Source organism: Phycodurus eques, chromosome 14 (assembly GCF_024500275.1).
Source record: "Phycodurus eques isolate BA_2022a chromosome 14, UOR_Pequ_1.1, whole genome shotgun sequence".
Classification (NCBI taxonomy): Eukaryota; Metazoa; Chordata; class Actinopteri; order Syngnathiformes; family Syngnathidae; genus Phycodurus; species Phycodurus eques.
In genome coordinates this window covers 15,908,444-15,930,802 of record NC_084538.1, presented here as the reverse complement: position 1 = coordinate 15,930,802, position 22,359 = coordinate 15,908,444, and the positions used below count along the sequence as shown (strand labels likewise).

The 22,359-nt window shown below is 41.2% G+C and overlaps 1 protein-coding gene across 1 annotated transcript in view; it reads left to right on the top strand.

Annotated features, from left to right (window-relative positions):
- Positions 1–202: 202 nt before the first annotated feature.
- Positions 203–22,359, top strand: part of LOC133412476 (connector enhancer of kinase suppressor of ras 3-like) — a 40,467-nt gene continuing 18,310 nt past the window's right edge. The window contains exons 1-3 of the mRNA XM_061695722.1: positions 203–459; positions 15,911–16,074; positions 21,905–22,107. Coding sequence (XP_061551706.1) covers positions 408–459; positions 15,911–16,074; positions 21,905–22,107 — 419 coding nt within the window. The 5' untranslated portion in view covers positions 203–407. The remainder of the gene's footprint in view (positions 460–15,910; positions 16,075–21,904; positions 22,108–22,359) is intronic.

The following is a 22,359-nucleotide window of genomic DNA, read 5'->3' as shown; positions in this document are numbered from 1 at the left end:
TTAAAACAAATACACATTACTTTGAAGAGTGTAAACATTGCTTTAACGTTAAGCCTGTATATTACAGGAGTTGTACAACTGAGAGGCCCTACAACTGCACCTCGGTTACGTTGTTCAGATTTTTCACCTGCTGTCTTTGAACGCAGCACAGGTCCCCCCCCCCCCCCCCCCCACCACCACACACACGCACACGCACACACACACACACACACACAAGAACTGATGAGGAGTTTTCAGCTTTGCTCCTCTTCGCGTCATGCGAGTTTTTAGGTAAATGAAGACACACAGCCCGAAAAAGAACTAAAACAAAGTTATAATGACAATGTGACAGCCAAGCGGACACGTAACTCTTGTTCAAATTGCGACGCCGAAACATTTAGTCGCGAGTCCGCGCTATTGAAGAAGCCATGGAGCCGATAACCAAGTGGACGCCAAAGCAAGTTGTAGACTGGATGAAAGGTAAGTCCTATTCACTTTGGCCTGGTTATATTTATCATGACACTTTAGATTCGTCAGAAAGTTGCGTTTATATGCTATGACCGTCGTTATTCGGCAGCTAGTTTCATAGAAACTGTGACAACAGCACTCAACTATGTCACTGCAGAGCATTTCACTTGTCAATCATTGAAGCGCTTTCCAGTCAGCTGTGCTTTCTTTTACGCACATCAGTAGAAATTCTGTTTTAGTAGCGGCAAATTAGCTGGAGTCTATAAACAAACGTGCTGACTATTTCAACTCGCGGGCAACACGTTGGGCACGCTGTCATTTGCAACTTCATCGTCACTCAAAAAACACCGATGTCCATGCATTTGCTTATTTACCATTATCAGAAAAATCTGTCACCCGTCAGAAATTGTGACCCGGTAGTGATGTCGCTCAACGATAGTCACGTCCATACTTAGGTTTAAAGAGTAAACGGGTTGTCTGAATTTAGTGCAGTATGCGCTATGGTATGAGTTGTAAATATACAATATACCTGCGTGTCCACACACACACACACACACACACGCACGCACACACATATAACTTAATGTTGAATTTGTGTGTGTGTGTGCGTGTGTGTGTGTGTAGCCCCTGTGGCATATGCCTGTTTTAATGTTGTGTGTGACTGTGCATAACTATTTTGGTAGGCTTTGAGTGTGCATGTGTGGGAGGGGGGGGTGCAAACAATTGTTGATTTGATAAAGCTGGTAAAGGTTACAAAAGTATTTCTAAAAGTCGTTATATGCATCAGTCCATGGTTAGACAACCTTTCTCTAAATGGAGAACAATAGCACTGTTGCTTTTCTTCCAAAAGGTTGACATCCTCTAAAGATGACTGCAAGAGCACAGTGCAGAATGTTCAGTGAGGTAAAAAAAAAAAAAAAAGAACCAGTCAGTTGAAGACTTAGAAATCACTGGCGCATGCCAACATCTCTGTAGTATTGCCATCACGGTTGAAATGGCAAACAAGAATGGGGCTCATGGTAGAAAACCGAGGAGGAAGCCATTGTTGTAAAAAAAAACAACAACTGACGTACGTTTAAAGTTTGTTGGAGAGCAATGGGATTTTCCACAGCAATACTGGCAAAATATTCTGTGGTCAGATGAAACTAAAGTTGAATTGTTTGGGAGCAACACATGATGCCTTGTGTGGTGGGAAAATGGCACAGCACACCAACATCAAAACCTTTTCCCAACTGTGAAGCATTTGCCAACTCAGGGACTGGAAAGCTTGCTATCATCAATGGAAAAATCACTTCACAAGTTTATCAAGATATTTTGCAGAAAAACTTGTGGACATCTGTCCAACAGTTGAAGCTCAGAAGAGGATGGGTGTTGCAACAGGGCAATGATCTCAAACACAGAAGCAAATCAGCAACAGAATGACTTCAAAGGGAAAAAAAATGCATGTTCTTAAGTGGCCCAGTCAAAGTCCTGAACTCAATCCAATTGAGATGCTGTGGCATGACCTCAAGAAAGTTATTCACACCAGACATCCCAGAAATCAGTTACAGAGGAATGGTCCAATGGTCATCCTGATTTCTGTGCACGTCTGATCTGCAACTACAGGAAACCTTTAGTTGAGGTTATTACTGGCAAAGGAGGGTCAACTAGTTATTAAATCCATAGGTTAACTTGCTTATTCCATCCCTTTCCTGTGAATGTTTACGTTATGCTCTATAAAAATGTGAACAAAAACAAAATTGTTTGTCTGGTATTTGTTTAAACAGGCTATTCTTGTAATTTAGATGAAGCTCAGACTACATCTTATGACCACTTTATGCAAACATGTAAGAAATTCACATACTTTTTCCTCCCACTGTACACACACACACACACACACACACACACACACACACACAGTCCTCACCTGGCCATGGCTGACATTACTATCTACCTTTTAAGGCCTTTCACTTGACTTGCACATACTTTTAGACGCCAGTAGCATGTTTGCCACCTATTGTGAATTACTCTTTGAACCTGGGTCCAGTCACTGCATAGCCATGTGCGATGAGAGATGTCAAATGGTATGTGAGGTAAGGGAGGAAATATTCACCGCTCTCATGCACTCCAAACATCGACACGATAGTGTGTAGTCCTACCAAATGATCCGATTTAGGACATGTAAGGAAATAGAATTTTGTTTATAGTTGAAACAACCTTAAGCACACAATGTTAGTGTCTTAATGTCACAATTTGTACCACGTGATGCATTGCTGATTGTGGTCTGCTTTTGAAGCCAGTCTGCCAGTGCTCATCCATGGTTGGTAGCTAAAAAGCATTGTGGAGGTGGTCACTTTCAGTGAAAAGAGCCAAGCCGGGACACGCATGGTTGTGGGGTATTAGTCGACACTGGCCTCATCGCTGCCAGTCTTCCTGAAAATCGGACTCTCCGCGGTTTGTCTTTATTGGTCTTAACTGCTGATTTTTCAGTCCATGACAAATTGGGTCAAACAAGGTGCACAGACTACAGGAGCATATTTTCTAACGTTAAAATACCCAAAACCTGGGATGTTGAGCACGGAACCTAGGTGGGCAGGTTCGTGAGCAAGAAAATGGAAAATGGGCACTTTGTAATTCGGAAATTGTCATGGTCAGCTCAAGCAAAAGGGATTTTTCTTGTCATGGTACTTTCAACAAAATGGATTATTGTCATGCTCCTTTTATAGTATACCCATCTTTTTTGTCATTTCAACACATCAGAAATTGTTATTGTGGTCATACAAGTGTGATAAAATCTTGTTTTGAGACAGTCAGAAGGTTATGAACTACATTGTATGACTATTGTTGAGGGTGCAGTCCGCCATCTACAACAAGTCATTACAAGTCGTCCTCAAGCCTACATATCAGAACCAAACCAAAGCTCTCAACCGGTATCAGCATAACCTTTTGAATGAACCTGATAATTTGGTGTTGAAAAGTACGGTCCCCCCCAAATAATTGCTGCTTTTGCGCAGAGATTGTGCTAAATGTAAAAGAGTCTCAAAAGTAGACTCACCATATAGTGGCCTGTGCCTTTTATAGAGAAACCAGCGATGCAGGATTTGTTTTTGCAATATTTTGATTTTACACAGCGACACGCCATCTCGCGATGAGATAATTGAATGCGTGGTGTGACCTAGGGCTCCAGCTATCGAATATTTTAATAAGCACTATTCTACTGAAAATTCTATCAATTAATTGACGAATCCGATAATGTTTTTGCTTGATTAAAAAGCAATTATGACTACACAATAGAAAATAAGATATTTCAAGTAATAATGACAGACCATTTGGTATCCTTTTTAGATAATGAACTGCATAATGCACTATTTCTTAAATTCACATTGTGCATAGCAGAAAACTGTATTTTCCAGTGAGGACGTCCACAGAGACACTTTTTCAGGCTCCAAAACACCAAGTGCACGGCGTGAGAAGTAAAATTTAACTCACATGACTTCTTTATACATTTGCTCTCATTTGCTTCAGATTGTTTATCTCAAAGAGACAGTGATGTTCTTTGTGTACTGAAGCAGTTGTTAATCAATTGCATTGTTGGAGATCAAGCAGTGGCTGGTGGATGTTTATTGCTAGTGAAAGGGCAATTGATGCTTTCAATTTAAACACTGTCGTCTTTTGTCTTGGGGACTTACAATGGCCTGAAGCATGTTTTCTTCACCACAAGCTCTGATCTTTTAGCTGGACCTGTGGTGGTATGTGATCAGGGTTTCATGTGTCACGTGTTACTCATTAGGATATGATGAAGTTTTATTAAGCCATCTTAAATAGTATGGCAAAATATTACCATAAGAATATTGCGCACAAATTTAAGGGGGTGTTAAAAAATTACATCTTCTTTGTGGTACTTCTCACTTCCATTCCTTTCATTTTCCAAATATAGTAGTGAGTCCACACGGTCGAAGCTTCAGCTGTGAAGGGTCGGCACCACTCCAGGGTTGTGAAACTGCTGATTACAACCCCAATTCCAATGAAGTTGGGACATTGTGTTAAATGCAAATAAAAACAGAATACAATGATTTGCAAATCATGTTTGACCTATATTTAATCGAATACACAACAAAGACAAGATATTTAATGTTCAAACTGATAAACATGATTGTTTTTAGCAAAAAATTTAACACAACGTCCCAACTTCATTGGAATTGGAGTTGTAGTTTCTCATTTTACTAAACATTTAATTTGTTTTCCCTCTCTTTTGGTTGGTTCGTTGTCACTGCAAGTTAACCTGCCAAATTTTGAAAAGGCATTCCAAACATGCAAACCTGAATGACGACAGACTGATGGCTGGCTTTTAACTAGTATTTTAACAAGCTTAAACTGTGCTTGGACATGTGACTATAAGTATCAGGATGAACTGGAAGTTCTCCAGTCTGTGCTGCACTCAAATACTGACATTTTATTTTTAACATAGATGTATTGGGCATAAGTAAATAATCAATTTGCCTACTTTGATCACGCACCTCCATCGAGTAAGCCCAACGACCTGATATCTACAGCAGCTGGCTAGACTGGTTTGACTCGAGGTACTGACGGAGACAGGTGTCTTGTTTTAAGACAGTTGTGTGTGACATAATGAAATATGGGTGAATACGCATAAATAAATTTGCATCTCCTCATTCACGGACAGTGTTTGCAAAGGTGTGGGTTTCTTTCTTGCTTCCCAACTAACATCAAAGTGCCAAAGCGGTAATTAGCTTTTCATAGAGGTGGCAAACGTAGCAAGTATGCTTTACTCTTTTACTAGTTTGTGCAAAAAACATGATTAGTTCACAGTCCACACATGCAAAGTAGCCTCCCTGATGGCAACCCCCAGAAGATTATTATATTAAACTGATACTAGAGTGTGAGCAATGATTAAGATCATTATCTGTGCTTAAATTCACTGCCATTGACCGCTTTAGAAGTCAAATATCCATGTTAACTGGGAAGGCTGGCAGTGAATAAGTTTTAACAGGACTGCAACAAGATATTGTGCAGACTTTTCACCCATAAAACCACAAATGGGGTCCTACAGTTGGATAACATCTATAAGCACCACTAATCACATTATATTATAGACTGTTAATACTGATGGGATGTTCCATTTGACCAACATCGGCAACCTGTTCAATTGCTTGATTTATACGAGTATATAAGGACTTACACATCATTAACTGTGTAAAGTTATTATTCTCTTGACGTCCCTTAAAATGAAGCCAACCTTTTGTCATTAACATATTTCCAGTCACGAAGCCTTTCGGCACTTGTAATCAACCTATTGTTCCATTGATGGCAGATAACTTGTTACTTTTCTATAGAAAATGGTCTTTAGCGTTCAGGGGAAGTGCTGTAAGAGGATTCCCCCTGGGGAGAGGTGACTGAGAGGGATCACCTTCGTTACATCTATGTAAAACCCACCCCTGTGGCCTGTTTCTCACAGAGCCTGGTGTTCCAGCCTTACAGCCTCAGAATCTCCGGCCTACGGGAAGAAAATCATAAATTGTTAATAATGCCATTGGTCTGATCCAGTTTTGAGAAATGGACAAAGGGTCCATTAGATTTTCATCAGAATTACATGTTCCTCAGCAGCTAAAGATGCTATTCACGTGATAATTTGTCCCAGGTTGGTGTGGGCTGCATCAAACACTGCTGGGGACTGCTGTGTAAACCACCTGTAGCATAAATTATTTTATCAGTAAAAGAATACATTTGCATTCATAACCAACTGATTGCCTTCCCTGATATCCCTGTCAAGTGTCGTTCGATCAGCTCGCCTTTCATTCCAATGTAAAATGTGCATTGCAAATGTAGCGGATCTCTGCTTAGTGAGAATCTGTAAGCTTTTTTTGGGCTACGGTCTGCCCTAAGAGCATTGGCCTGTGAAGTGTTCTGCTTCAGCTTTGCGAATAAATGCTCCAATCGTAAGGCTTCTTTATACTCGCGCGGACGGCGACCGCGCTGACGTCACTGCGGCTGTCCCGCGTGTAGTTTGCCTTTATACTCCAGTGCAACCCAGGCACGCAGTTTTGAAAATCTACTGCAGTTACCCTCCAAATCGGGGGTGTCGCTACAGCTGGTATTGGCTAGGACGCCACAGGGTGGAAGTTTCCGCTACATTGTTTTGGGCCATTTCCGGTAGCTGTTTTTACTTTACTTTCAGTAAGAAGGAACAAAGCAACAACAATGGCGAGCGTGGAACAGTGTCTGCTAGAACAAATGGACCTAGATGACCAGATGATGCGTGTAATTATACTGTAAAATCGATCAAGAAGGCGGCGGCATAGATGGTATGTAGAACCAAGGGGCACGCCGAGTACGTCATCACAGCATGGGACTAAAACGGACCAATCACGAGAGATGATCTCCGCGGCGGTCGACGTGCAGCAACAATTTTTGCAGTGTGCGTTTCAAAGCTTCGCAGAGGGGCCCGCGCGGGCCAATTCGTCGGTCACGTGATGCAATGCGGGCGTTGTCGGCCACGCGACCGCAGGAGTATAAAGAGGCCTTTAGATGGCACAACTGGTGCAAGTGCAAATACAGGTGACATGCTGCGTGACCTTGTGCAAGGAAGTCTAGCCTGCGTGCCAGCCCAGTCACCGTTTGATGTGTTTGCATACCAGGCTCACTCTGCAGTCATGTAATTGACGTTCCATTATATTGAATATCTCACATTGCTAGTACAATAAATGTGCCCTTGAATAGTGTGGAGGTTTTGGTATGCCTCTGTCAGTATTGTAATCAAAACAGCGTTAGTGCAGTTATGCTCAAATGACCTCGGAATGCAGTCACTTTCTGCTCCGAAGATGAGCAGTCAAAACAAGTGTGGTGTGTTGGAACCACAAGTTGCGTTTATAAGGTGTATGGTCCCCTTCACTGACTAAATACTCACAAAGATCCCACGGTCATCTTACAGTATAATCAAATCAAACTATTTACAGCGGGTAGCTTAGTTGGGCACTGGGGGAATACCATCACACAGCTTGTTTAGAACATGTTGAGACTTGCCTGCTTTTCCCATTTCTCCACTGCAAATGGACACATTCTTCTGTTTGCATAGTTTTTAAATCATCCTGTTCATATAACATAGAATTTTATGCTCTACTTTTTTCACTGATTTACAGAGGATCTATTTCCAATCCATTTTAATCACGTTTCAAAAAGTTTATTGCTTTCGGCAGGCACCTATTGCCTCTAGGTTACCATGCTTCATGTACATTGTGTGTGTGCTGAGTCTGACGTACAGTATGTTTGATCTTGTTTTTCATTGTACTGATGGTCCATTGATTAGCCTCAAGGCCTACCGTCGCCATGGCTCCTATAGTCTGAATGAATGTATGTATTTTTAAGCAAGAAACTTCAAAGATTTCTCATACTGTACTACAAATAAATCAGTTCATTATTAAAAGGTCCAGCGATAGGGAAATCACAATTTTCCTATCACTGGATATTATCACAATAGTTAACCACGTTTTGAGTCTGTTCTTTCTATCAACCACATAATTCAATGTCATGCCGCTCAAACTTGATAGAATGATCCTGAAGTGTAGCCTACTTTTACTAAGCGCTGATGCCTATTTTCGTGACTCATAATATCAGAAGGGGCTGCCAATAATGATACATGGAGTTTATCTTCTCTTTTGTTTGCTGCAGACACACTGGCAAAGCCTCTCACCTGCCCCTCACACTAACTGTATGCACAGCCCTGTTTTAACAGCTTTCAGTCAACATTGCATTTATTATTTATATGAACCTGATTGGCTCTTTCTTTAAGTGCCGTAGCTGTAGGGGGAAACAGACAGCAGGTGCTGGCAAGAGTACAAACACACTTCACCTGGAGGGGGCGAGGGTGTTGGGGTGTGTTTTTATAGGACAGGATTTTAATTGTGTGCATATGTCTTTGTTGTCTTTAATTATAATGCAATGTAAAGTAAAATATTGGAGCAGTGTTGTGTACGTGTGTGTGCTTGTGGATGCCCATCCTGGCTTGCGGGTCACCCTTACCGTTCACAGCTGATGACTCAGCCATGCTCTTCACATCGGAGAAAACTGGATTTGCTCCCCATAGCCTGTAGTCACTCATGTATTCCATACTTTGCATAATTCATTCAAGGACATTTAAATAACTGGGTCATTGAGGATTTCCCTGGAATGCCTTGTCGATTTTACTCCCTGACTGATATTTTTTTCTTCTTACACTGTGAAGTTATATCTTCATTAGAAACGATATGTACATAAATAATGTCCTCATTCTTTTGCATCTATCTGCCTTGCAAACTTACAGACACAAGAATGCGTACAAATCATTGGATCGTGTTCTCTCACACTGCAACACCCCTCTTCTCCACTTTTCTCCTCAACTCACTGTTTGGCCTGGTAGTTAAAACATCTACTTTCCAACAAAGCTTTAAAACAAGATTTTTGCGGTGGATTATCCTTTGGGAGAATTATGGCAATTAGCGGTTTCTGATCATGTACCATGGCCAAAGTATTTACATTAGAAATGTAACTTGTACAACCATGTTGCTATGACATCATCATCATCTGTTAAATTAAAGCATATATTCCACTGAAGTCATATAACATGATACTGGAATGGATGCAAAGTTTGGCCCTGTTTGGGAAATATGCTCACATTCAGTGTTTGTATGACCACCTCCACATGCTTTCTATGGCAAACTAAATGAGTGGGACCCATTTCTCCCCCAAAGCTTTTTATCAGCTTTACTATGGTGCAGTTATTATGGTGCTGGTAAATTGGTCTATACTGCAATCAGCATGCAGTGCCACCCTCATTATGGTGCTTATGAATGAACGGAAGCACTGCTCTGTGTTCCACCCTTCCTGTGTGTCTTGGGCTGGATTTAGACTGCATGGTTCAAGTGACAAATTTCTTTTTTAATTTTTTATTTTTATTTTTTTAATTTTTTAATTATTTATTTTTTTTTGCATTAAATCAGACATCTTCAGATTTCAATCAGGCCTCTTCCAAATGAGGATTAAAAAAATAATCTTTGTATCAGGTATCTGCCAATACAACTGCGATGTAAACTGGTTGCCTTTAGTGTTTGGTGAATGTAAACACCATGATATCGGATATGTGTCACTTGAAATATGTAAATAGACAGTCCCAAAAATCAGATATAGGCATTAAATAAAAATTGGGCATTTACACCTGTGTAAACTAAAGCCTTGAGCTGCTTTCCACACTTGCACCTTTATAGATCATTTGAATGATCTGGGCCAAAGAGGAAAAGAACCATCCGGACTGTTATGGACACAAAAGTTCAAAAGCCAGCATCTGTTTTGAAGCTCTCCAAAGGTGTTCCTTGGCTCTTGGACAACTGTTCTGATTATTCTTTGCACTCCTGTGTCATAAATCTTGTGAGGAGCACCTGATCGAGGCAAATTTTTGGTGGTATGATTGGCTCTCCATTTACGTATTATGGCCCCAGCCATGCTCACTGGAACATTCAGAAGCTTAGCTATGCGCCTGTAACCAATGCCATTGTTATGTTTTGCAACAATTATTTTGCAATTGTCTTGAGACAGCTCTTTGCTCTTACCAATCATGAGATGTGTCTTGACTCACACCTTGACAATGAGGCCTTTTTGTAGGCCATCAATTAGGACTGAACCATCCATCCATCCATTTTCTGAGCCGCTTATCCTCACAAGGGTCGCGGGAGTGCTGGAACCTATCCCAGCTATCATCAGGCAGGAGGCAGTGTACACCCTGAACTGGTTGCCAGCCAATCGCAGAGCACATATAAACAAACAACACATTCACACCTATGGGAAATTTAGAGTCTTCAATTAACCTACCATGCATGTTTTTTTTGGGATGTGGGAGGAAACCGGAGTGCCCGAGAAAACCCACGCAGGCACGGGGAGAACATGCAAACTCCACACAGGCGGGGCCAGGGATTGAACCCGGGACGACTGAACCAGCTGATATTAATTTGCACTGACAAGGGGCATGTGTTCAATACTTTTTCCCTGTGTCATTTCACATTATTACACACAACTTAATTTCTGATTTTATTTGTTCTACTTTCGTTGTATGTATGGGTTACTTAGGTTGTTCCCAACATCTGCTGAAAATTTCATGTCAATAGCACCTTTGGTAATATATTTAGTGAGAAAAATGGTGACGTGTTAAATACTTATTTCAGCCGCTGTATGTGACGAAAATGAAAAATAAGTAGGAGTTGTCTAGATGCAAGTCTGCTTACTCACGACTGTGGAGGTACATTTGAGCAAGGCACTTCTGCTTTTTACTTTTTCCATTTCACCAGCATTACGTAATTTAGTGATTGGTTATTTAAATATATTAATGGGTTAGCTTCGCGCCACATCTAATAATCATTTTATTTTCCCGCCCCCAATCGTATAGCAAGTTTAACCAGATTAAGACTGACATAATTTTTCTGGTGCTCACTGACCCCGTCGTCAAGTTTTCTCACATGCTTTTTAACCATTGGTTTGGTTTCTGCAGATTTACACACAAGCCATTATGCCTGCAGCCATCGCTTTTGCTCCTTTTTTACATTCTTGCACCATCTTGTTTCTCATCTTGCGACCATATTCGTCTATCAGGTCCTGTGACTTGACAAGTACCTCTCTTAAACTCTTTTGCACATCTATTTTGGCCTACCTCCAGATACCATTTACCACTGACCTGACTGCGATGAAAGTAGCAGCTTTGTATCGAAAATGTGGAGAAACGTATCAAATACAGTGTTCCCTCGCCACTTTGCGCTTTACGTTTTGCGGCTTTAGTGCTTCGCGGGTTTTTCCAAAATATTCTTTAAAAAAAAAAATACAGCCATATCGGCAGTCGTATTGCGGAAAGACGCGTTTTTTATCATGTTGATGCGTGCGAGAGAAGGTTTCCCTGCATGCCAAACAAAGATATGAGTTGACTCAGAGGCTTTGAACATGCCTGTACTGTACGGGCACTCATACAAGGCGCGTGATTGGTTCCCGGCGCGACATCGACCAATGACAGCACGAGTGGATTTATCCTGTGAGCTGATTGGCTGCACATCATCGCAGCCTCACCCAGCATCTTCCCTTGTTGTGTCTCGCCAGTCTCGTCCATGCTGTTGTGTTCGCAATAAAAAAAAATTTTATTAGTTAAGCAAGCCCTTACAATGCCGCCGAAGCGCAATCCTACTTTGCGGTTTTTCACCTTTCGCGGGGGGTTCTGGTCCCCATTAACCACGAAAAACGAGGGAACACTGTATTGCTGTATCGGAATGACACTTTGCCAAATTAAATTCAATGTTATTTCCTCATAATTTTTGTTAGGACTTTTTCCAAAAACAAGAACAGCTATGGATTAACTGAGCACACTCACCCTTGTTAATATGCTTCAACCAGGCCTGTGAACTTTAACCTGCTCTTGTCGCATCAGTCATCGTACATCAAGTTAGGGACTAGCCTCAGCTGCTTTTTCTCACGAGGAAAACCCACTCTGGATATGCCACAGCCAATACGTAGTTCTCTCTTTTATGTTCACTCTGGTACATAAGGTTGAACACTCCTTGTTGGCAGAGGGAGAAAGCCATGATAGCCATGATTTGTAGCAATTTTATCAGTCACTGAACTCAAGAAAATGTGGACAAGTTTCAGTATCTCAAAGCATGTCCCCAAAATATGATTTAATCATTAAAAATATACCATCAAATTGTCACACAGTTGGTTGTGTAGTGAGCACACAGTGAAAGACACAACATGCCGAGATGTAGACCCCCATTGTAAGACTCTTTTCCCGAGTTGCCGTTGGAAGGATCAGCCTAGTGTGTATACGGGCTTTGTTGTTCTGTTAAGTCATGCATTTGAAGATAGCTTTGCAGTTGCAGAGACAAGCGTTTTCTTTCTAATTACAGCACAGCCTGGTCTAGCCAGAGTCCATTGTCCCAAGTGCTGTGAATTCCCACAATGGTGCTGCTCAGTGGGGAACAATGAGTCAAATTCCTGACCGTTCCCTGCAGGTTCAGAGGGCTGGCTGACAAATAAAAACAGCAGAGTTACAGTGGCTTTGCCATTGTACACCCAGTCATGTTCCCACTGGCCACCTCAGTGGGAATATTGGTGCATGTTTGTTTGTGTGCGTTATAGAGTGGCTACCGCTCCCAGTGGGACCTAAGAGAGTGGTTGAAAGATGGGAGCGATCTGCTGGAGGGATCTTACCCAGTTTTTCCTATAGGAAGTGAAAGGCCGTTCACTCTTCTTGTGCATGTGTTTCACACTCAGGTGTGCAAACCTGCTGTTAATTTTGGTTATACATTGATTGGTTAGGCTCACAGCAAAAAGGTTCTACGTTTGAATCTTGCCCATGGGTGTGCATGTGATTCTAAATGGTTTGTTTTTCTACGTCTGACCCACTGTATGATTGATTGATTGTTTATTCAGTCCCCAGTGTGTACCTCGCTTCTCACCTCAAGTCAGCTGGCATAGAGTAGGCTAATACAAGCTGGAAGCACGCACAGCATAGTATAGAAAATATGCATGGTTATACTTCTGTTTCTTTGTCCCTGATTTACCTGCACACAAACACTGTCACAGATGGAGCCATGTAATAACCCAATCTGCAGTTTTGGAGTGCCTGCCCTATGCTGTTGGGAAATGTTGAGATAATGACAAGAATAGCGCAGACATTGGCACGAAGAAGGCTTCTGCTGGTTACATTGCCAGATATGTGTGCTTACACAACCATTAATTTAGTTGCGGGTCTCGACGGCTTCCATCAGCGTATACTGTAGTTCCACTTGCGCGGGCCAGACTGGGGTGTCTGTGCCCAGTTCTTTCCGAGCTACGCACAATTATGTCTCGCTGTGAGTAAGCACATGGACACAGGCCAAACTGTATTGATAACCAGTTGTAGACGTACAGTAATCATTGATGAGTGAATTAAATAAGTTGTTTACTAAGACCTCCACAGCAAATTTAAGGTTGTCTCTCTCTCTCTCTCTCTCTCTCTCTCTCTCTCTCTCTCTCTCTCTCTCACACACACACACACACCCCGACACAGCACATTGTAAAAGGAAACCGAATGGCTGCAATGAAATGATAACACCAACAAATCTGTAAAGATCAATCTAAATTGGATTTATTAAGCTCACCACATTTAATAAGTTACTGCACTTGGCCTTAAATCCAACTGAACATTGGGGAGCAGTAAATATGGCCCAAGCTGTATATCAGCATGATTGTATTTGACATTGGTGGTGTGTGTTTATGCCTCTACTGTAGAGTTACACCCTCTCGCTTTGGTCCGAGGAGATTTGCCAAGTGGTTCACAGATGCCCTAAAACTCTCTCTAAGCTCTTTCATCGTGCACAGCTTTTGAAAAGGTTGCACACAGGCACTGCATTCCCTTCCACTCAGTTCACAATATTATGACACCAACTTCTTTCCGAATATCAATAGTAGTATCATACTCTCCCCAGCCTTTGATTGACAAATGTACAGGTACCAATTCTGTCATTTTATTTTCCCAAGAAGATGGATCTTGTGTGATCTTTGTGTGGTTCTTGTGCCCGAGAGCTAAGAAAAAAAGAAGCACAATTTGACTCTTAAAGATGACTTTCCTTGTGGTCGCTCTTCTGATAGTAGACAGAAATGTGACATAATTCCTTTTGGCCTTGCTAACCCAAGTTTTTTTTTTTTTCATTTACACGCAAGGAGCTCGCCCAAGTGTTTACATTTATCTTGACGTTGTCTTCTTACTCCTGCATTGCTCAGTTATTTTTGGATGTCTTGCATGTAACATAGTGTTTTTCCTTGCAGCTGGCGTTTCAGAGGTTAAGCCCAAACTTCCTTAATGTGGTGTTCAGGAATTTGCATGCAAAGGAATGAGAAACATCTCATGAGCCTAAGTGGATTTGGCTTGTGTGCAGACTAATGGTTAACAAGCCATGATGGACTCTCCTTTGATTCAGCCGAGATGACAGAGCTCAAACCTGGACCATAACAAACAAATTGATTAGATCACCTGCCATAAAGCATCATGAAGTACTTTAAAGTTCAGTGAGCTTTCAAAGTTTTACCATTTTTATCAGTCATGAGTCATTTCAAACTGAATTAACCTTTTTATACTCAAATATTACTTGGCTCACTGGACTTCTGAGAAATCAGAAGGTAATCAAGCATTAAAAAAATATATTTTATGCTGTTTTACAGTATGAAAAAAAATTACATGATGTTGGTAATTTCCAATACTGTTAAATAGGGGAAGCTGTGGCATAAACCTTGCATTAGGAGGTGGTAAATTTAAGCACTGTACCTACTTGCTTATGATTCGCCAATGTTTTCTGACACATTTTAGATTTGAGTCCTATTTACCTCCTCTTCACAAGAAAAAAGGTGAAAAAAAATTCACTCAACCTGATGCAAGCATGCCACCAATCCTAACTTTTGTAATTGCTTCCAATGCCCTATACGTCAGTTGGTCAGTAACAATATGAATTGAGTATTTCATTTGAATGTTAATCACCTTTCAACGTTTAACATTGTTGTCACGTCTTGCAATTTGATACTCACACGCATGACCCACCCTGAGTGTTATTGAGACATAAAATATGTTGTGTCTTTTTAGAAAAATGACTAGAAGGCGCACCTAGTGGGTTGTCTCTCATAAATTCATGCTCTACATTTTATTAGGCCCCACTTGTCTGCTACTACGTTTTATGTTAGGAAAAAAAATTCGTTCCTCGTGACTTAAATTTCAAGCTGAAATAGGGCTACCAAATCCTGCTTTGTACTGAAGAATATTTGTGCGGTTGTGTGTGTGTGTGTGTGTGTGTGTGTGTGTGTGTGTAGTGAGGTTGGACTGAGTTGTGACTGAGGGTGTCTCACAGCTGCCTTTCTCAGGGCACAGGGCCATGCATCTGCAGCTGCCCCCTCTCTGTACGCCCTTTCATTGGAAGAAAGATGGCGTTCTACACACATGCACACACACACACAGACACATGTGCAGGTTTGTGTGCGTGTGTGCGTTAATTTCTTATATATTGTATATATAGCTCAGCTCATGTTAGTCTACCGGAAGCAAACATTTTATTTACATGATTTGTAGACGTTTGACCTTTGAATACCAGGGTTGCTAGCCTGGCTGTCCAATCAATGCATTATTCGAACTCATAAACAGGCGGTTGGCACGCACACACGCACACACTTGCACAAATATAGCCATCCATTGTTTAACCAGCCTAACAGACTTAGCGGTCGCAACTGTAGCTCTGTTTTTAGTGTTTATCTTGCAGTTATCTGTCGCACCTGTTACTCCTCTTCTCTGCATTGTTTTTACACTCGCATTCTCACACAACCAACCACATGTGCAGACGCTTACACATGCAAAATAGAGTGGTAGATACTTCTGACAATATTTGCAGTCATCTGAACTAAATAAACACATCCTGCTCTCTTTTTCATGGGCGTCCAGGTTTGGATGACAGCTTACAACAGTACGTGGGCAACTTTGAGCGGGAGAAGATCAGTGGAGAACAGTTACTGAAGATCACACACCAAGACTTGGAAGAGCTTGGTGTGGCCAGGATTGGACACCAGGAGCTGGTGCTGGAGGCTGTTGATCTGCTATGTGCTTTGGTTAGTAGTGCTCAACAAGTGTATTATTTAATAGGAAAAAAAAAAAATCTAAATAGTTCTAGCCTGCAATAGATGATTTTAGGAAGTCGTGAAAGGTGAGCCTCTTGGTTATCCTAGCTGTCTCCCCTCTCTTGCTCTGTATTCACTACAAACTCTGGCTGTAGTTTGTTGTCTGGCAGCTATAGGAGGCAGCGATGCTGAAAGGCTCATCATTTCCCAGCTCAGCAGGTTTTGGAGGCACCGCAAGACGTAGTTATCCAAGGACACTACGGAACAGGAGTGTTGTTTGGGCATTTTGAAACTGCGCAGTTATAAAGAGCCACTTAATGACAGTTCTCATGTTGCAACACATTAATACTTTGATGTTCATGTTTTAATCTACAGATTCTTTCAATAATGTAAAGCCACAGTTGCAAAGAACGTACATACTGAATTGTAGTTTTTTTGTACCACTAAACAATTTCTAAAAGAGGACTCTAATTTGTTGGTCATGTATGATTTCTTTGAGTTAAAAAATAATAATAATAATAATAACAGGGATAGGTAGGAACTAAAATAACCCAGAACCAGAACAAAAACCATATTTAACTGATGACTTTAAAATGACACACAAACAAATTGCTCACTACAGTTTGCTTTTGGGCGCCTGTGGACACTTTGTCCATCATACTTGCCCCTTCCAACACACATTGTTTGCTCTTTCCTCATATACGGACTATGTCTTCGGTCCTTGTGTGTAAGCACTTGGGTGCTAGTTAGCATCAAAGCAGCACTGCAAACTGCCCAGCTGAGGGGGAACTAACTTTTCCAGCAGATGGAATTGGTTTGGAATTTTATCACTTCCTGTCCCATAAAAGTCTCAGATTGTGGCACATGTGTTTTGATCTGTGTCAGCATTTTCTGTTTATGCTCTTGTAAAAAGGGTCTTTACATTTGAAAGTTGGGATTGATTATCTTTAACATTTCGTTTTTCAGCAAACATAGCTTTAACACTTCAGGTTCAAGGCGTCATCTTGTTCTCAATTCAAATCCTTTGAAACGCCTCACGCCATGGATGGTTCCTCTTGGATTATGTGGACAGCAGGCATGTTTCACGTGGTGTATAAACCCCACTCTCTTCTCAATCACCTCCCCAGAGTATGCCATGCCAAGTGATACGTTTAAATGAGTACTTTCAGATTCTACATTTGCAGGTTTGATTCCAACTAGTGTGTAAGGTCTGATGAATGCCATGTTTATTATGTATTTTGGGAATCATAGCCTTCTTTACGTGCTTTCTAGTGGATGGAAAGACGTAATGTTAAAGAGCAGCATTGTTTTCTGTTAGAAGTGCTGGCACAAGTTCCCTTCCATGGCACAGTCTGTTACTGTGTATCCTACAGTGCAGTAATCAGGCCAACATTTTGTTTACCAATCCTTATTATTTTGGCCTCCAAAAAGAACACGACAAAATAAGAAAATGTCAGGTAACAGTTGTGCTCAATAGGTATTTTGTTGAGCTCAATGTGGATGATATCGGGGTGTCTCAGTACCTTATAGTATGTTTTTATCAACTGATTTAGGACAATTTTACATCGCTGAATCTGAAAATGATATCCGTTTCGCCAGTATTGTTCAGGTTAGGCTTTTATGCCAAGTTGTTGAGAGTTTATTAATCTTTGTATCTTTGTTTTCTGTAAATTGAATAGTAGACACTGATACCTTGAAATTGAACGTTATGTCATCATTGTTCGTGCATTTATTTGAACCTCAAAAGCAAAGATACCTACATGTAAACAAGAACAGGTGGCCAGAGTTAAAGTTGACCTGATTGAGCAAAACCAATGTGATATTTGTATTATGCACATCAAAATTGTCCTAAATCAACTAAAACAACCTTCCATCCATCCTCACTAGGGTCGGAGGCGTGCTGGAGCCTATCCCAGCTGACGCCGGGCAGCTAAAACGTCTTTGACAATAAATTTGTTGTTGACGAGTGTAATTTGCCCAATGTTATTATATAACTGGTCTGCCTCATTATCACCAACATTTGTCTGAGCTTTCAGAATGGATTGTGTTAGACTGTATCAGACTATAATGTTGTGTAAATAAGTCTTTGGCATTTTATCTTCATTCTCCTGCGCTTCCTTAGAAGGTAAGGTATTTAGTTCTAAATTCTTGGCCCACTCTCACTTCCAATTCTGAAGAATGGGGTTCCGGCCATCCACACAACTCATTGGAGGAAGCTTAAATTGAGGCAAGGTCATTGCTACTAACAAGGCCACCAACATCTGGAACACCCCCATAGGTTCTTGTTTTGTATACTTCTAGTATATTTCACTTATGTTCAAGTTCACATCTAACTGCTCAAACATTACCCATGGAAAAGAACATTGCCTGCTGGCAGACGCGTCACCAGACCGCAGTCTTAAATGGGGTGCATGAAATGCATGGGGGGTGGGGTTGGGGGGCATGGGGTGGCATTTATAATTATTACTCTACAGACAGTACTTGCTTTTCTACATATTTTTTGATGATCCTATACTATACTCTATGGGCCATATTCTCCCGCTGGTGCGTTAGTCTGTATTTTAGGCGCCTGGTTTGTGCGCTGTAGAGGTGCGCCGATTCTGCCGTAATAACTTCTGACAAACCCACTGCGGCTACCGGGCGGTATGCACCAACACAAAAGGCGTTGAAGTCTGAGGCTCGCTGGAATTCCTGGATTGTGGAGTTTACCTTAGACACGTGAATGTTATTGAGATCCATTTGGGAAATACATATGTCACACTTTAAATGTGAAATTAACTTCCGGTGGGTGATGGAAGCTAATCGTCGCCAGTGAGACGTACGCACTGCTCATGTAAAAGGGTCTTTTGAAGGAGCATGTGTTTTTGTATCCTGTATTAAATTAGAAGTAATTTAATCAATAATCAGACTACTGTGCTCATAACTGAACGCAGTAGAAAAGTGAGTGAACCAGCCGTTGATCTGCGTTTCCCAGCAAGCAACCATGCTGGCGTCACTTAAACGTATTTCACGACCGACAATGATTTTGATAACATAAAAAGAATTGATTCAAATTCTAACTCAGTCGCAGTTTTTAAAAAAAAATATTATTATTTTTTTTTTTTTATGTGGAGCGCTTTCAGACAAACTCCAAGCTGCCAGCCACAATGAAGCAGAAATGCTCCTCGCAGGTGAGGGGGAAAAAAAGTCAGTCAATTGTTTTTCTGCCAGTTAATATATTTTATGTGGACGTTCGGCCGTCGGTATAATGTGGTGGGGACACATTACAGCCGTTGGACAGTCTGAGTGGGCCGTCACTGGAGCACAGGAGCCGTTGACTGGATCAAAACATGCAATATGATGTTTTACCTTCCAGGGTTACTCGACAGCCTGTGGAGTGCAGATGAGCAAACACACTTAAATCTTTGGGAGAATACACGCTTGGCCAGATATGAGAGGGAAGACCCACACTTTAGGGCTACTTCACTCAGAGTGCGCTTATGGCCAGAAGGTGCGCAAATGATTAATAAAGTAGACGCTCGGAGTATTTAAGATTGCTGACCCCTGCCCTGTACTAACGCCATTGAATGACTTAATGTGTCCCTCCTTGCTAGCCGTACTGTTGAGTGTGCCAGTCTACTGCAGCGGACTCATTGAGCACAAGTTATTTAGAAATGCGTGCATATTTTACAAACGCGCCACGCCATGCCATTACACAATGCGACACAAAATGCTCACAGATTCACTTTGAAAAATGTGCGGGTCTGTTACGCACCAACTTTGACCTATCCGTCACGTAGGCCTCCGCACCTAACATTATTTTCAGTAAGTCCGTGAGGCAATTGCAGTTTACATTGTCCATGAATCAAACAAAATCACACCACTGTTTCTTTGTTTTTGTTTTGGAGATAAATAATTCAACACTAGTGTTTCTTAATGCAAAAATAGGTACTAAAGTAAAATCAAATGTCATTAAAATTTGTCTTTGCTTATTTTTAGAGATTTGTGTTTCAAGTGTGGGGCGGGGGCACAAGCATCTTGGTGGGCGGGCACAGCCCCCTATGGCCCACCCATTGCGACGGGTGTGCCTGCGGGCCAGGCTTAATCAAAATGACTGATGAGCTGACAAGCTGTCCCACAGCTCCACAGGAAACAGCGGTCGTCTTCCCCACGAGCCATCAGGAGCTCACTGCTGTCCAGGGATAAACAAAGAACATTGCTTCATTTTACTAGACTTCTGTGATCCATGTCGTCTTTCGCAGTGTCTGTGAAACCCAAAATGTTTGTGCAAGGTGCCTCATCCCAGTGATGCATAAAAGTCCCCCTTTTGACATTAACTCTCACATTAAAACATTAATAGAAATAAAACCATGTGATGAGCCACAGTAGCCCTGTTAATATATTTTGCTATTGCCAGTGGATCTAATCACACAGCATGTTTATAGTCCAGTCTCTCTAAAGCCTGTCCAAAGGACAGGAAATGCCGTTGTTGTGATAGCTATCGTTCACTTTGAAGGAAACATTCATTTTGGTCCTTTATAGATACAAATCATAATGTCAACATCAGAAGCAACTTTCAGACTGCTACTTGCACAGAGTCGCCACATACAGGCTATTTATAATTACAACAACAACAATGATGTCCAATTGGCCATGTATAAAAATGTGTTTTTAAAAAAATTGGATTTTGAATGAATATCTTCCTTGTAACACTGAAAGGATGCTAACTTGACTTCAAATGTTGCTGTCAGTGTCAATAAAATATTACATTTGACATTGCGGACATTGCTTAGGTATTTATTTCCCTTTAGTCTGAAACAAAAGCTTACTATGTTGTTGCACAAACACACAGGACAGAAATACATTTTGAATATTCCGTCATCAAGTTTCTGGACTTCAATTTTGGGCTGCATTTAATTATGATCATTTGCTTCTCTATTAATTAACTCAAAAACGTTAACTGTCAATTATTTAATTTATTAAACAAATGTGAGGTGGCTTACAGTCAGAATAGAACTATATTTTACCGCCATTATATTTATATTTGTTTTTTATATATGACACTTAAGTATTATATGACAAAACATTTGCTAAATGAATTCACAGTGCTAATTCAGTAGATATCCAGAACCACGAGTCAGGGTACTGTGTGTTCGATTAAACAATTCTAGTAATTCCTTGGACCCTGACATGCGTGAAAAGATTTGTGTTTTTAGGAGGAGGGAGTGGTATAAAAGCAGCCACTAAAAACTCACAGATCTCCTTTATTGGCTCGACACGTGCCGCATTTCTCTTTGCAAGCATGTTTAGCTACTTGCACATTCATCTGAACAGCAGAATTGCTGGCAGTGTTGCAACACCCTGCAAGCTGATATTTACTCGGACAGCAGAGACTATATTTCTGTTGCTCAGCTTTAACAGACAAGATATGTGTATGATAAACTGTTTCCTTCAAGACAAATGCAGTAGAAATGAATCTGTGAATTTTCAAACTCAAGCTTTCCAATAAGTGTGTGTTTATTTTCCATTAAGGCTGCTGTTTAATGACCCGTGAAGACTGAGCTTGGCTACTTTGTACATGTGAAGCGTGATAAATTAGAGGAATTCAATGGCAGGAAACAACCCCAGGCACAAGAATGCAAACTTTACTCTCATGATAGGAATCAGATGATGACACATAACGTGAACACCCTAGCCACACGCTCTCTGTGTCCAGCAAGAGCCAGATCCTCAGCTGCTTTAACTCAATTGAAGAAACAAATAGCTTTCTTTTGATTGTCATTCATTCAGTTTTTTGTCTTCCAATTTTTGGTTGTCATTGTGGATACATTTGCTGTTTCAGAACTATGGTGTGGAGACAGACAACTTGAAGAACCTGGTGGTGAGGATGAGAGCAGCCACCAACAGTCTCCACATGGCCACATCTGAGCGCAGGAAGAGCCCGGTGTATGATGGCAGCGCCTCACGCAAGCCACCCAATGACTTTCTCACATGTGTGGTGGAGCTAATTGGTGCTGCAAAGAGCCTCCTGGCTTGGCTTGACCGGTAACATAGCACTTTCACACCATGCTTCTGATAAAAGATAGGGTCACACTCACAGTATTCAACACAGGACAAGTACCACAAGCAACAGAATATTAAAAGGAGATATGATTTGTTTTTCACAAGTGAAAACCGTTCCCAGGTTCCCCAAATACCCCAAGCAAGGCTCAGAATTACATTACAATTTGCATCTACGTTATTTAAGCCTCTGAAACGCAGCTTATTTTGAGGATGTTGATGGAGGCTTACAGAGAA